Source organism: Pempheris klunzingeri, chromosome 23 (assembly GCF_042242105.1).
Source record: "Pempheris klunzingeri isolate RE-2024b chromosome 23, fPemKlu1.hap1, whole genome shotgun sequence".
In the NCBI taxonomy this organism is placed as follows: domain Eukaryota; kingdom Metazoa; phylum Chordata; class Actinopteri; order Acropomatiformes; family Pempheridae; genus Pempheris; species Pempheris klunzingeri.
This window is the reverse complement of record NC_092034.1, coordinates 13,922,530-13,939,293: the sequence shown is the minus strand read 5'-3', so window position 1 is coordinate 13,939,293 and position 16,764 is coordinate 13,922,530. Positions and strand designations below refer to the sequence as shown.

The window sequence follows — 16,764 nt, the reverse complement described above, 5'->3', positions numbered from 1 at the left end:
GCCTTCAATGCATCGACATCTACGTGCTTAAAACAGATCTTCCACTCGTAATTCTCCTGTTTCATTCCACACATGCAGTCAGGATCTATAAGCTTCATTTTACTTTGTAACTTAATTAATGTCCTGTTAATGGTAAGTTTGTATCCAAAATAACTCATCACATTGCTTGTACGTTTTGTATGTAGCATTAAGCATGAGCATTGTGGTTGCTCTATATTCTCCCCACAAATCAGCGGTGGCTGTCATGTCCATGGCCAATACAGACAGGCCATATATATTGCGATAGTGTATATATTAGTGGTGGCTTGTATTGGTGGTAAAAATAACATGTTATATAGAGATCATCTGCTTTCCAAACACACATATAATGACCACTGTTCGAATGATACAACAGTGAAAAGAATACTTGTATTGTAACACTACTGTCTGTCTGGCAGAAACAGGTGTCTGTGCACTCTACATGATTTAAAAAAAAAAAGCCCAAACACTGAGTGTATATGTGCAAATGTTATGTTGTTTGACCTTCTGGTCACCTTAATGCTACTTTAGATATTTGTGATTTCTTTTTAGTTTGCAGATGTGAATACAAACGGAATGAATACATCAGATTGATTGCTAAAATAATTATCGTCTCATCTTTTTGAAATAGTCTGGGCACTAGAGTTAGACTGTGCATGAAGACACTGCAGGGACGTGCTGTTTGAAACCACAAAGACAGAGAGAGCAGAGGGGCCTAGAAGTACATGACTAAAATGGATTCAGAGCTAATCTTTGATGGCCGACCACACAGAGGCTAAAAAATGGTGCTCATGTCTCCTGGGTTTGTGCTTTACAATCAGCACATTTACCGTAAACAACCTGTGAAGAAAAACAGCCATTATCCATCCACTCAAGGTGGATTAGTTTGTGCTGCAACATCACATGTTGGTGGATGTTGTCACTCCTTGAAGGTGTCATGTCTGTATCAAACATGCTCCAAGTCTGCAATGCCGTAACGATTGTGTCCCTTTGATTCTGAGATGCTGCTGCTGGGAGTTTGACCTTTCACGTGTACGGACTGTCAATGACGAAGGTTTTGCTTTGTGAACTAAAAAGCTGTTCATGCCCTTAGCAATGTGATGCTAACTTTCCTTTCATATTGATTTTTCTCTCTGTAGTGTCTGAGTCCAAAGTCACCGCAGACATCAGTAATGTGTGCTTGTGTTCTTGACTACAAGTGTAGTGAGAGTGGAAATATGGCACCTCCATCACATCAAACTGGAGCTTAAGAAATGCATTTAATTGGTGCTTTGCAATGTCAAACTTTACATCCATTAGACGCTGGTTTGAACCGTCACAAAGTACAAATGAAACATGTCTAGTTCTACTGCTTCACACCAGAATACACACATTCACTCGGGGTGGGGTCTCTCTGCCTTGTTGATCTGTTGGCCTTGTTCGTCCTCACTGCAGCATAATGGAGGTTGTCTTCATCTTGGTCGCCCTGGAAATAAAATATCAAAGAGTTAATTCTTACATTAGTATGTCTCCTGGCTCATATAGACAAGTCCTGACATCTGAGCAGTCCTGTTACAGTAACTTCCTTTGTGGAGTGAAAGATGCAAATTTGTCTGAGGTGCCAACTCTCTCCTGCTGTGGTTTTGCATTTCAAGCAGTGGACAAAATAATGGAAACGCCTCCCAAAATAGTCCAATTCAGTACAAGAACAGCACCAAGTACAGTTTGTCCGAAGACCATCGGCCACCGCTTCATACAGCAATCTGCAGGTGTCCTCACAAGGGTATGTAGTAGTTTTTGTCATGTATTAAACTGCATATTGTACAGGTGTTACTATTTGCTGTTTTGTGTTCGTCCTCCTGCTCTGTTTTCTCGCTGTTAATCGAGTGACAATCACAGAAGCTCAACACTATAAAAATACTCACCCCTGCATGTGGCACTGAGGGTCTTGCTTGTGACTCTGAATGAGACAAATGAACAACAAAAGCCTTTTTCACTTGTGGTGAGAATCTTTTTTGCTAGATTTTTGGACGAAAAGTAATGAAACAGCTCTGCTGATCGAAGGATTTATCTATCTAAGGACCGGAGGACAAGCCAGTGTTATAACATGAAAGAGTCAATGAAGACCAACAAGTCATACATCAGTGCAATTATGACGATTCGTGGATTTTCTGACAGTTTTCTTAATTTGGTCGACTTAATGAATTATATCAATGCATTTAGTTCTTTGCTTCAGTACTTCAGTTACTTGTTTACCCCAATATACAAATACAGATTTAAAGAATGACAGTTTAGCCTACCTGTGCATTTGCAGCTTTTTGTCTTGTACATTGTGTATGCTTTGTAAGCCAGTAAAACACTCAAGATGGAAGTGAAAGCTAAAGCTCCACTCAAGAGATACACAAGAGAGTCCACCTCATCTGCAGATAAACATTAGAAGACATTACAGAGCTCACACATTTTCCTATCACTATTCAACAAATGAGACAATCTTTGCTAGAAAGTTACTTACCTTCAACGTCCAGCTTGGTTCCATTTCCAAACACTACGTAACCACATGAGGCCACAGCACAGTAGTAGGTTCCAGCATGAGAAAGACTCACGCTCTCCATTGGCAGGTTGTACACACAGGTGTGTGTTTGTGCTTCAGGTTTCCTCTCACACTGATCCTCTCTGCCTCCGTGGGTGTAAATGAGTCCTGGATGAGATTCCTCAGAGTGTCTGAACCAGTAAACCCTGTGTTCTCCATCACAGGTCCCAGTGTGTACTGTACAGTTCAGAGTCTCAGAGCCTCCTGGCTGGATGGTCTCAGATGCTGACTGATGGACCAAAGCAGGGATGTTCAAACCTGAACCCTCTACAATGAGTACAGTGCCCCCTGCAAATTCAACCATGTATGAAAAGCCACTGATGCAGTAGTAAGTAGCAGAGTCTGAAATTCGTGCATCTGAGATCTTCAAATGATTTTTACCAATGGCAGTCTCCAGTCCAAAACGTGGATCATTCCTGTATACACCTTTTAAAGTGCCATTTTCGTCATGCTTATAGAATCGAGACACGAGGTGTAGTTCCTGCCCCAGCGTTTGTTTATACCAGTAAAGCATCACTGTTAAACTGTTTTGAAAGAAACATTCCAAAGTCACGTCTTCACCAACACTAACTGATATGAAGCGTAAAGATGACGATGTTTGTTCAGCAGTCACATCAGCTGAGGAGAAAATAGAGCAAGTGAGTGCACAATTCACTTCATACCATGAGTGGGAGAACACACAAGGTGCTGCAGAATATATAAGAAACATCAGAGGCAATATTTTTCAGTAAAAAACGCACTTAGAAAAGATGCAGCTTACCCATTTTTCCCAAGAGCACACATGTTACATACAAAGCAAACGCTGGAGGTGTCATTTTGTTGAAATTACTGTGGTTATTGGAGAGAATCGCGACATGTTCTCCACTTTTCAGAGACTGATCTGTGTTTGATCGGCCAATCACAAAAGACTCACATGATCACATGGTCAGTGCCCCCCCCCCCCCACAGTGCGTTTTTTTTTTTTTTTTATCTTTGAGAGAGTTTGCAAGGAAATAAAAGCAGAATTTGGAATGATTTGTTCTCAAAAGGGTCACTTAATCATGATTTATACAGGAAACTGTGCACAGAATTCATGTGTTATATCTAGTGTGCACATGAGGCCGGTATGTTTAAGAGTTCATGTGGTAGAATTTTCTGCGATGAATATGAGAAAACTACACATTTGCCTGCTGTATGAATAAGTCAAGGGGCCTTGTAGTAACCTTTAGCAGCCTTAAATGCACAAAGCTAGGTGTGTCAGTGTCAGTGTGTCACCCCTGGTTGTGGCTAGAATGTGCTGTGAGGAGGAGGGACAAGACTCAGACCATAAACACCCCCCTTCACATGACTGTTTGATCAGTTGGCACTGCCTCATATGAAATTATTTAATCACTTGTTGCTAACATGTGTCCTCTAAAGATGCATGACAAAAAATGACAAAGCAGTGCTCTGAGGGAGTTAATAATAACTTCTAGAAACATTGTGTGCAATAGTACATTTCTAACTTCTCATTTCTCCCCTTCTCCCTGTCACTCTCTATCTCCTTCTCAACACACACATGCACACAAGCAGCTTTGTGATCACTACAGTACTGAGGCTAGGTATGTGATTTCTGTGGGGTGGGGCGGGGTGGGGGGTTATGATGAGCATCCCAGGCTGAGCAGCAAGGTGCAACACTGGTCATGAGGGTTCCAGGCAATGGAGTTATACTGCACTCTAAATACATGATATGGACCAAAACAATGTAATGACTGACTGCATATACATTACATCACTATTTATTATCTTAATAAAGCCTGTTTTAGCCCTTTGGCACTAATTTATTGATATCATCTACAAAAATAGTCTGGACAGGAGAGATATACTGTGTAACTGCTTTGCATGAAAACACTGCAGAGACTTCCTGTTTGAAACCATAAAGACAAAGAGAGAAAACCATCCTAGAAAATACGACCAACGTATAGTGAGAACTAATGTTTGACTGCTGACTACACAGAGGCTAAAAATCCTTATGCCTCTGTGTTTGTGGTGTCCAATCAGCAATTAATGCACAGCATTAACCAACATGTTGCTATAAAGAAATCCCCCCTAACTAGGGAGCAAATATCAAAATGCTTTTGGAGGGAAATGTTGGGAGAAAGAGAAATCACACCTGAACTAAAAAACCCATATATTTTTTCACAAGCAATCAACTCATCTTCCAGTGTGTCCACTGTGCCAGTGTCTTGGTTTAAATTAAGACCAGGAAATGAAACATAACTCCGACACTCAGTCTCCGTCAGTAGGAGGCATTCATTTCTCTGATCATGGACACACTCTCAAAGATCAATGGTTTTACTTTGTAAAATAAAAAAGTGGCGTGTTTCTCTGCACCTCCTCCACTGTGTGTACTGATTTTGTTTCATCTACATTTTCAAATGTTAACACCTGAATCATAGACCCCACTGAGACAAGTTGTGTGTGGTTGTGTGTTTGTATGTGTGCACTTCAGTTATAGTGAGAGTAAAAAAACAGCACATTCGACTGTATCAAGAAAGCGTGGCTGCCTAAAGTTTATTACAAGGTAAGACTTTACAGTGAGGTCAAATCTGACAGCAATGATCATCTTCCATAAAAAATACATTAGACATATCCTTATACAAAAACAAATGAAACATTTTCAGCTCTACTGCTTCACACTGGAGTACACACAGTCATCTTGTGTGTCATCCCTCTGTCTTGCTGATCTGTTGACCCTGGGTTCCCTCAAAGCAGTGTAATGGAGGTTGTCTGAATCTTGGTGATCCTGCAGACAAAAACACAATTCTAACATTTAATCACCATATTAATACAGCTCTTATTCTTTTGGAGCTGTGTGTAACAAAATGCAATTTCCCCCTGGGGATTATTAAAGTAATTCTGATTCTGATTCTGATTAATACACGTCACTTGTCTGATACACATACCACTCAACACACAACAGCACACCTGTTCCATTACAGCACCTCTCACAGTGGAAATGCAAGGCGGAACATAGAACCAAAGACTCATAGTTTCTTCAGAGTGCAGGTTACAGGTCAGTAAAACCTAACAGCTACTGCATGCAGTCTGTATTTTTAGATATATTGTAGTGAATCGAAAAGTGTTCCTTTTTCCGTCCCCTATACTTTATCTGTCATGCTGTAATATACAGTGTTTAACAAATACTCACCATTTCATTTGGATTCAAGGCAGCTGAAGATCTTGAGTCTGGTTAAGAAAAAACACAATGAGACCTTTGAATATTCACTAAGCTGGTGCTGAGACCAAATCTTTTAACTTCTGTATTTTTTGACTAATATTCTACTTGATTATGATGGAAAACGAACCATGAACGAATCAATAAAAACCCACACTAAATCCACTTCATACTGTAACATCAGCATCATTTAAGACTGTAAAGCCTCCATCAACTTATGGCGTCTTTAGTTCATATTTGAGTTCACAGGGACAGTTTTCCACAAATTGTTGATGACAAATCTATTGTACGAGTTCATTGCTGATTCACTCATTGGTAAACCATGGAATGATTATCTTTGTGGATATTATCGGCATGGTAGAATATGTCAGTTTCCAACAGTCTTGTCTTGTTTTGGTCAGCTTTATAACTCATTCCAACTTCAAATAGCTGTGTCTCCACTATGAAGTATATCAATATATACTATCAAAGGTGTAAATGACAGTTAGCCTACCTGCACATTGGCAGCTGTTTCTGTTGTTGATTGTACATACTGCATACACCAGAACAACAACCAGGATGGTGGTGAATGACAACGCTCCACTCAAGAAATACACCAAGACAAAAGAGTGGGGTTCATCTGCTGATCCTGACAATGGGAGACATTTCAGAGCTGTAGAATACTGAGAAGGCAGTAATCAGCACCACAGTATGTATGAAACATGTGCTACAAAATTACTAACCCTCCAAATCCAGCTTTCTCTCTTTTCCAAACACGACGTGACCACATGAGGCCACAGCACAGTAGTAGGTCCCAGCATGAGAAAGATTCAGACTCTCCATTGGCAGGTTGTACACACAGGTGTGATCCTCTCTGCCTCCGTGGGTGTAAATGAGTCCTGGATGAGATTCCTCAGAGTGTCTGAACCAGTAAACCCTGTGTTCTCCATCACAGTTCCCAGTGTGTACTGTACAGTTCAGAGTCTCAGAGCCTCCTGGCTGGATGGTCTCAGATGCTGACTGATGGACCAAAGCTGGGATGTTCAAACCTGGACCCTTTACACTGACTGTAATACTCTGTGAAAATTCTAAATCATATCCATAGCCTCCTGCACAGTAATAAGTGGCTGAGTCTGAAGTGCCTAAATCGGAGATTATCAGGTGATATTTACCAATCCCTGCGTCTAGTGTGAAACGTGAATTGTTCTTGAATTCATTATGGAAGGTGCCACTTTTATCATGTTTATATAATGAAGAGATGATCCTCAGTTTCTGTCCTAGAGTTTGCTTATACCAGTAAACAGTCCTTGCTTCATCGAAACATCTCAAAGTCACGCTGTCACCAACGTTAGCTGAATAAAAACCACCAGTTTGACGCACATGTATAGACGAGCTCAAATCAGTGATCTGCGCTGAGGAGAAAATAGATCCACAAAGAGCAATTCAATCAATCAAATAAAAAAAGTAATCCTAGTAAATAATGAAATTATGTATTCAAACACATTTACAACTTACCTAATCCTCCCAAGAACAGATAAGTCAGACACAAAGCAAACCTCAGAGGTGTCATTGTGCTCGTAATGCCGTGCTGAATGAACTGAACCTCTACTCTACAGAGAGGACACTCTGTCTGATTGGCTAACCACCCAAGTGGTTAGTACCACCTAAGATGCTGATTTGGAAACATTGAAAACATTTTCACTGCTGCCTTCAATGCATCAACATCTACGTGCTTAAAACAGATCTTCCACTCGTAATTCTCCTGTTTCATTCCACACATGCAGTCAGGATTTTGTAACTTAATTAATGTCCTGTTAATGGTAAGTTTGTATCCAAAATAACTCATCACATTGCTTGTACGTTTTGTATGTAGCATTAAGCATGAGCATTGTGGTTGCTCTATATTCTCCCCACAAATCAGCGGTGGCTGTTATATCCATAATCAATACAGACAGCCCATATACAGGTGCTGGTCATATAGTTAGAATATCATGAAAAAGTTGATTTATTTCAGTAATTCCATTCAAAAAGTGAAATTTGTACATTATATTCATTCATTACACACAGACTGATATATTTCAAGTGTTTATTTCTTTTAATTTTGATGATTATAACTGACAACTAATGAAAAATCCAAATTTAGTATCTCAGAAAATTTGAATATTACTTAAGACTGATACAAAAAAAAGATTTCTAGAAATGTTGGCCAACTGAAAGGTATGAACATGAAAAGTATGAGCATGTACAGCACTCAATACTTAGTTGGGGCTCCTTTGGCCTGAATTACTGCAGCAATGCGGCGTGGCATGGAGTCGATCAGTCTTTGGCACTGCTCAGGTGTTGTGAGAGCCCAGGTTGCTCTGATAGTGGCCTTCAGCTCTTCTGCATTGTTGGGTTTGCATTTTCCTCTTCACAATACCCCATAGATTTTCTATGGGGTTAAGGTCGGGCGAGTTTGCTGGCCAATTAAGAACAGGGATACCATGGTCCTTAAACCAGATACTGGTAGCTTTGGCACTGTGTGCAGGTGCCAAGTCCTGTTGGAAAATGAAATCTGCATCTCCATAAAGTTGGTCAGCAGCAGGAAGCATGATGTGCTGTAAAACTTCCTGGTAGACGGCTGCGTTGACCTTGGACCGAAGAAAACACAGTGGACCAACACCAGCAGATGACATGGCACCCCAAACCATCACTGACTGTGGAAACTTTACACTCGACTTCAAGCAACGTGGATTCTGTGCCTCTCCTCTCTTCCTCCAGACTCTGGGACCTTGATTTCCAAAGGACATACAAAATTTACTTTCATCAGAGAGCATAACTTTGGACCACTCAGCAGCAGTCCAGTCCTTTTTGTCTTTAGTCCAGGCGAGATGCTTGTGACACTGTCTCTTGTTCAAGAGTGGCTTGACACAAGGAATGCGACAGCTGAAACCCATGTCTTGCATACGTCTGTGCGTGGTGGTTCTTGAAGCACTGACTCCAGCTGCAGTCCACTCTTTGTGAATCTCCCCCACATTTTTGAATGGGTTTTGTTTCACAATCCTCTCCAGGGTGCGGTTATCCCTATTGCTTGTACACTTTTTTCCACCACATCTTTTCCTTCCCTTCGCCTCTCTATTAATGTGCTTGGACACAGAGCTCTGTGAACAGCCAGCCTCTTTAGCAATGACCTTTTGTGTCTTGCCCTCCTTGTGCAAGGTGTCAATGGTCGTCTTTTGGACAACTGTCAGGTCAGCAGTCTTCCCCATGATTGTGTAGCCTACAGAACTAGACTGAGAGACCATTTAAAGGCCTTTGCAGGTGTTTTGAGTTAATTAGCTGATTAGAGTGTGGCATCAGGTGTCTTCAATATTGAACCTTTCCACAATATTCTAATTTTCTGAGATACTGAATTTGGGTTTTTCATTAGTTGTCAGTTATAATCATCAAAATTAAAAGAAATAAACACTTGAAATATATCACTCTGTGTGTAATGAATGAATATAATATACAAATTTCACTTTTTGAATGGAATTACTGAAATAAATCAACTTTTTCATGATATTCTAATTATATGACCAGCACCTGTATATTGTGGTAGTGCATATATTAGTAGTGGCTTGTGTTGGTGGTAAAAATAACATGTTATATAGAGATCATCTGCTTTCCAAACACACATATAATGGCCACTGTTCGGATGAAACAACAGTACAACACTACTGTCTGTCTGGCAGAAACAGGTTTCTGTGGGTTGACATAAGATATCTGAGCCAACACTAATGTGAGCACATTGCTCCCCAAGCACAACAGCTCTTTATGGTTTCTGGTAACATTTAGCTGCACTCTACATGATTTAAAAAAAAGCCCAAACACTGAGTGTATATGTGCAAATGTTATGTTGTTTGACCTTCTGGTCACCTTAATGCTACTTTGGATATTTGTGATTTCTTTTTAGTTTGCGGATGTGAATACAAACGGAATGAATACATCAGATTGATTGCTAAAATAATTATCATCTGATCTTTTTGAAATAGTCTGGGCACTAGAGTTAGACTGTGCATGAAGACACTGCAGGGACGTGCTGTTTGAAACCACGAAGACAGAGAGAGCAGAGGGGCCTAGAAGTACATGACTAAAATGGATTTAGAGCTAATCTTTGATGGCCGACCACACAGAGGCTAAAAAAAGGTGCTCATGTCTCCTGGGTTTGTGCTTTACAATCAGCACATTTACCGTAAACAACCTGTGAATAAAAACAGCCATTATCCATCCACTCAAGGTGGATTAGTTTGTGCTGCAACATCACATGTTGGTGGATGTTGTCACTCCTTGAAGGTGTCATGTCTGTATCAAACATGCTCCAAGTCTGCAATGCCGTAACGATTGTGTCCCTTTGATTCTGAGATGCTGCTGCTGGGAGTTTGACCTTTCACGTGTACGGACTGTCAATGACGAAGGTTTTGCTTTGTGAACTAAAAAGCTGTTCGTGCCCTTAGCAATGTGATGCTAACTTTCCTTTCATATTGATTTTTCTCTCTGTAGTGTCTGAGTCCAAAGTCACCGCAGACATCAGTAATGTGTGCTTGTGTTCTTGACTACAAGTGTAGTGAGAGTGGAAATATGGCACCTCCATCACATCAAACTGGAGCTTAAGAAATGCATTTAATTGGTGCTTTGCAATGTCAAACTTTACATCCATTATACGCTGGTTTGAACCGTCACAAAGTACAAATGAAACATGTCTAGTTCTACTGCTTCACACCAGAATACACACATTCACTCGGGGTGGGGTCTCTCTGCCTTGTTGATCTGTTGGCCTTGTTCGTCCTCACTGCAGCATAATGGAGGTTGTCTTCATCTTGGTCGCCCTGGAAATAAAATATCAAAGAGTTAATTCTTACATTAGTATGTCTCCTGGCTCATATAGACAAGTCCTGACATCTGAGCAGTCCTGTTACAGTAACTTCCTTTGTGGAGTGAAAGATGCAAATTTGTCTGAGGTGCCAACTCTCTCCTGCTGTGGTTTTGCAGTTCAAGCAGTGGACAAAATAATGGAAACGCCTCCCAAAATAGTCCAATTCAGAACAAGAACAGCACCAAGTACAGTTTGTCCGAAGACCATCTGCCACCGCTTCATACAGCAATCTGCAGGTGTCCTCACAAGGGTATGTAGTAGTTTTTGTCATGTATTAAACTGCATATTGTACAGGTGTTACTATTTGCTGTTTTGTGTTCGTCCTCTTGCTCTGTTTTCTCGCTGTTAATCGAGTGACAATCACAGAAGCTCAACACTATAAAAATACTCACCCCTGCATGTGGCACTGAGGGTCTTGCTTGTGACTCTGAATGAGACAAATGAACAACAAAAGCCTTTTTCACTTGTGGTGAGAATCTTTTTTGCTAGATTTTTGGATGAAAAGTAATGAAACAGCTCTGCTGATTGAAGGATTTATCTATCTAAGGACCGGAGGACAAGCCAGTGTTATAACATGAAAGAGTCAATGAAGACCAACAAGTCATACATCAGTGCAATTATGACGACTCGTGGATTTTCTGACAGTTTTCTTAATTTGGTCGACTTAATGATTTATATCAATGCATTTAGTTCTTTGCTTCAGTACTTCAGTTACTTGTTTACCCCAATATACAAATACAGATTTAAAGAATGACAGTTTAGCCTACCTGTGCATTTGCAGCTGTTTGTCTTGTACATTGTGTATGCTTTGTAAGCCAGTAAAACACTCAAGATGGAAGTGAAAGCTAAAGCTCCACTCAAGAGATACACAAGAGAGTCCACCTCATCTGCAGATAAACATTAGAAGACATTACAGAGCTCACACATTTTCCTATCACTATTCAACAAATGAGACAATCTTTGCTAGAAAGTTACTTACCTTCAACGTCCAGCTTGGTTCCATTTCCAAACACTACGTAACCACATGAGGCCACAGCACAGTAGTAGGTTCCAGCATGAGAAAGACTCACGCTCTCCATTGGCAGGTTGTACACACAGGTGTGTGTTTGTGCTTCAGGTTTCCTCTCACACTGATCCTCTCTGCCTCCGTGGGTGTAAATGAGTCCTGGATGAGATTCCTCAGAGTGTCTGAACCAGTAAACCCTGTGTTCTCCATCACAGGTCCCAGTGTGTACTGTACAGTTCAGAGTCTCAGAGCCTCCTGGCTGGATGGTCTCAGATGCTGACTGATGGACCAAAGCTGGGATGTTCAAACCTGAACCCTCTACAATGACTGTAATACTCTCTGAAAATTCTAAATCATATCCATCGCCTTCTGCACAGTAATAAGTGGCTGAGTCTGAAATTCGTGCATCTGAGATCTTCAAATGATTTTTACCAATGGCAGTCTCCAGTCCAAAACGTGGATCATTCCTGTATTCACCTATTAAAGTGCCATTTTTGTCATGCTTATAGAATCGAGACACGAGGTGTAGTTCCTGCCCCAGCGTTTGTTTATACCAGTAAAGCTTCACTGTTAAACTGTTTTGAAAGAAACATTCCAAAGTCACGTCTTCACCAACACTAACTGATATGAAGCGTAAAGATGATGATGTTTGTTCAGCAGTCACATGAGCTGAGGAGAAAATAGAGCAAGTGAGTGCACAATTCACTTCATACCATGAGTGGGGAAACACACAAGGTGCTGCAGAATATATAAGAAACATCAGAGGCAATATTTTTCAGTAAAAAACGCACTTAGAAAAGATGCAGCTTACCCATTTTCCCCAAGAGCACACATGTTACATACAAAGCAAACGCTGGAGGTGTCATTTTGTTGAAATTACTGTGGTTACTGGAGAGAATCGCGACATGTTCTCCACTTTTCAGAGACTGATCTGTGTTTGATCGGCCAATCACAAAAGACTCACATGATCACATGGTCAGTGCCCCCCCCCACAGTGCGTTTTTTTTTTTTTTTATCTTTGAGAGAGTTTGCAAGGAAATAAAAGCAGAATTTGGAATGATTTGTTCTCAAAAGGGTCACTTAATCATGATTTATACAGGAAACTGTGCACAGAATTCATGTGTTATATCTAGTGTGCACATGAGGCCGGTATGTTTAAGAGTTCATGTGGTCGAATTTTCTGCGATGAATATGAGAAAACTACACATTCGCCTGCTGTATGAATGAAGTCAAGGGGCCTTGTAGTAACCTTTAGCAGCCTTAAATGCACAAAGCTAGGTGTGTCAGTGTCAGTGTGTCACCCCTGGTTGTGGCTAGAATGTGCTGTGAGGAGGAGGGACAAGACTCAGACCATAAACACCCCCCTTCACATGACTGTTTGATCAGTTGGCACTGCCTCATATGAAATTATTTAATCACTTGTTGCTAACATGTGTCCTCTAAAGATGCATGACAAAAAATGACAAAGCAGTGCTCTGAGGGAGTTATTAATAACTTCTAGAAACATTGTGTGCAATAGTACATTTCTAACTTCTCATTTCTCCCCTTCTCCCTGTCACTCTCTATCTCCTTCTCAACACACACATGCACACAAGCAGCTTTGTGATCACTACAGTACTGAGGCTAGGTATGTGATTTCTGTGGGGTGGGGTGGGGTGGGGGGGTTATGATGAGCATCCCAGGCTGAGCAGCAAGGTGCAACACTGGTCATGAGGGTTCCAGGCAATGGAGTTATACTGCACTCTAAATACATGATATGGACCAAAACAATGTAATGACTGACTGCATATACATTACATCACTATTTATTATCTTAATAAAGCCTGTTTTAGCCCTTTGGCACTAATTTATTGATATCATCTACAAAAATAGTCTGGACAGGAGAGATATACTGTGTAACTGCTTTGCATGAAAACACTGCAGAGACTTCCTGTTTGAAACCATAAAGACAAAGAGAGAAAACCATCCTAGAAAATACGACCAACGTATAGTGAGAACTAATGTTTGACTGCTGACTACACAGAGGCTAAAAATCCTTATGCCTCTGTGTTTGTGGTGTCCAATCAGCAATTAATGCACAGCATTAACCAACATGTTGCTATAAAGAAATCCCCCCTAACTAGGGAGCAAATATCAAAATGCTTTTGGAGGGAAATGTTGGGAGAAAGAGAAATCACACCTGAACTAAAAAACCCATATATTTTTTCACAAGCAATCAACTCATCTTCCAGTGTGTCCACTGTGCCAGTGTCTTGGTTTAGATTAAGACCAGGAAATGAAACATAACTCCGACACTCAGTCTCCGTCAGTAGGAGGCATTCATTTCTCTGATCATGGACACACTCTCAAAGATCAATGGTTTTACTTTGTAAAATAAAAAAGTGGCGTGTTTCTCTGCACCTCCTCCACTGTGTGTACTGATTTTGTTTCATCTACATTTTCAAATGTTAACACCTGAATCATAGACCCCACTGAGACAAGTTGTGTGTGGTTGTGTGTTTGTATGTGTGCACTTCAGTTATAGTGAGAGTAAAAAAACAGCACATTCGACTGTATCAAGAAAGCGTGGCTGCCTAAAGTTTATTACAAGGTAAGACTTTACAGTGAGGTCAAATCTGACAGCAATGATCATCTTCCATAAAAAATACATTAGACATATCCTTATACAAAAACAAATGAAACATTTTCAGCTCTACTGCTTCACACTGGAGTACACACAGTCATCTTGTGTGTCATCCCTCTGTCTTGCTGATCTGTTGACCCTGGGTTCCCTCAAAGCAGTGTAATGGAGGTTGTCTGAATCTTGGTGATCCTGCAGACAAAAACACAATTCTAACATTTAATCACCATATTAATACAGCTCTTATTCTTTTGGAGCTGTGTGTAACAAAATGCAATTTCCCCCTGGGGATTATTAAAGTAATTCTGATTCTGATTCTGATTAATACACGTCACTTGTCTGATACACATACCACTCAACACACAACAGCACACCTGTTCCATTACAGCACCTCTGTGCTTTACAAACTCCAGATCTTTTCCACTACAGGAACAAAACAACCCATAGCTAATCGTGTAGCTAATGTTAGCATACTCTATGCAACTTCTATGACATGTATCCAGGCTGTTCTGGTTTGTAATACAGTGGAAATGCAAGGCGGAACATAGAACCAAAGACTCATAGTTTCTTCAGAGTGCAGGTTACAGGTCAGTAAAACCTAACAGCTACTGCATGCAGTCTGTATTTTTAGATATATTGTAGTGAATCGAAAAGTGTTCCTTTTTCCGTCCCCTATACTTTATCTGTCATGCTGTAATATACAGTGTTTAACAAATACTCACCATTTCATTTGGATTCAAGGCAGCTGAAGATCTTGAGTCTGGTTAAGAAAAAACACAATGAGACCTTTGAATATTCACTAAGCCGGTGCTGACACCAAATCTTTTAACTTCTGTAGTTTTTGACTAATATTCTACTTGATTATGATGGAAAACGAACCATGAACGAATCAATAAAAACCCACACTAAATCCACTTCATACTGTAACATCAGCATCATTTAAGACTGTAAAGCCTCCATCAACTTATGGCGTCTTTAGTTCATATTTGAGTTCACAGGGACAGTTTTCCACAAATTGTTGATGACAAATCTATTGTACGAGTTCATTGCTGATTCACTCATTGGTAAACCATGGAATGATTATCTTTGTGGATATTATCGGCATGGTAGAATATGTCAGTTTCCAACAGTCTTGTCTTGTTTTGGTCAGCTTTATAACTCATTCCAACTTCAAATAGCTGTGTCTCCACTATGAAGTATATCAATATATACTATCAAAGGTGTAAATGACAGTTAGCCTACCTGCACATTGGCAGCTGTTTCTGTTGTTGATTGTACATACTGCATACACCAGAACAACAACCAGGATGGTGGTGAATGACAACGCTCCACTCAAGAAATACACCAAGACAAAAGAGTGGGGTTCATCTGCTGATCCTGACAATGGGAGACATTTCAGAGCTGTAGAATACTGAGGAGGCAGTAATCAGCACCACAGTATATATGAAACATGTGCTACAAAATTACTAACCCTCCAAATCCAGCTTTCTCTCTTTTCCAAACACGACGTGACCACATGAGGCCACAGCACAGTAGTAGGTCCCAGCATAAGAAAGATTCAGACTCTCCATTGGCAGGTTGTACACACAGGTGTGTGTTTGTGCTTCAGGTTTCCTCTCACACTGATCCTCTCTGCCTCCGTGGGTGTAAATGAGTCCTGGATGAGATTCCTCAGAGTGTCTGAACCAGTAAACCCTGTGTTCTCCATCACAGGTCCCAGTGTGTACTGTACAGTTCAGAGTCTCAGAGCCTCCTGGCTGGATGGTCTCAGATGCTGACTGATGGACCAAAGCTGGGATGTTCAAACCTGAACCCTTTACACTGACTGTAATACTCTGTGAAAATTCTAAATCATATCCATAGCCTCCTGCACAGTAATAAGTGGCTGAGTCTGAAGTGCCTAAATCGGAGATTATCAGGTGATTTTTACCAATCCCTGCGTCTAGTGTGAAACGTGAATTGTTCTTGAAGTCATTATGGAAGGTGCCACTTTTATCATGTTTATAGAATGAAGAGATGATCCTCAGTTTCTGTCCTAGAGTTTGCTTATACCAGTAAACCATTTTTTTTTTTCATAGAAACATCTCAAAGTCACGCTGTCACCAACGTTAACTGAATTAAAACCACCAGTTTGACGCAGATGTATAGACGAGCTCAAATCAGTCATCTGCGCTGAGGAGAAAATAGATCCACAAAGAGCAATTCAATCAATCAAATAAAAAAAGTAATCCTAGTAAATAATGAAATTATGTATTCAAACACATTTACAACTTACCTAATCCTCCCAAGAACAGATAAGTCAGACACAAAGCAAACCTCAGAGGTGTCATTGTGCTGGTAATGCCGTGCTGAATGAACTGAACCTCTACTCTACAGAGAGGACACTCTGTCTGATTGGCTAACCACCCAAGTGGTTAGTACCACCTAAGATGCTGATTTGGAAACATTGAAAACATTTTCACTGCTGCCTTCAATGCATCGA

The 16,764-nt window shown here is 40.5% G+C and overlaps 3 protein-coding genes and 1 pseudogene across 3 annotated transcripts; all 4 read right to left on the bottom strand.

The window, feature by feature from the left end:
• Positions 1-1,326: 1,326 nt before the first annotated feature.
• On the bottom strand, positions 1,327-3,402 carry LOC139222756 (signal-regulatory protein beta-2-like). The gene is made up of 5 exons (XM_070854607.1): positions 3,348-3,402; positions 2,510-3,205; positions 2,298-2,417; positions 1,923-1,957; positions 1,327-1,483 (listed from the first exon to the last, which is right to left on the bottom strand). The coding sequence occupies exons 1-5, from the start codon at positions 3,400-3,402 to the stop codon at positions 1,364-1,366; spliced, it is 1,026 nt and encodes a 341-aa protein (XP_070710708.1). The 3' UTR covers positions 1,327-1,363.
• A 1,791-nt stretch (positions 3,403-5,193) lies between these two features.
• On the bottom strand, positions 5,194-7,332 carry LOC139222838 (uncharacterized). The gene is made up of 5 exons (XM_070854723.1): positions 7,278-7,332; positions 6,506-7,174; positions 6,277-6,402; positions 5,757-5,794; positions 5,194-5,351 (listed from the first exon to the last, which is right to left on the bottom strand). Exons 1-5 carry the CDS (start codon positions 7,330-7,332, stop codon positions 5,232-5,234), a joined length of 1,008 nt encoding a protein of 335 aa, XP_070710824.1. The 3' UTR covers positions 5,194-5,231.
• A 3,059-nt stretch (positions 7,333-10,391) lies between these two features.
• Positions 10,392-12,533, bottom strand: LOC139222782 (uncharacterized). Its single transcript, XM_070854646.1, has 5 exons — positions 12,474-12,533; positions 11,636-12,331; positions 11,424-11,543; positions 11,049-11,083; positions 10,392-10,609 (listed from the first exon to the last, which is right to left on the bottom strand). The coding sequence occupies exons 1-5, from the start codon at positions 12,526-12,528 to the stop codon at positions 10,490-10,492; spliced, it is 1,026 nt and encodes a 341-aa protein (XP_070710747.1). The 5' UTR covers positions 12,529-12,533; the 3' UTR covers positions 10,392-10,489.
• Positions 12,534-14,316: 1,783 nt separating this feature from the next.
• LOC139222791 (uncharacterized) lies at positions 14,317-16,612 on the bottom strand (annotated as a pseudogene).
• Between the last annotated feature and the right edge of the window lie 152 nt (positions 16,613-16,764).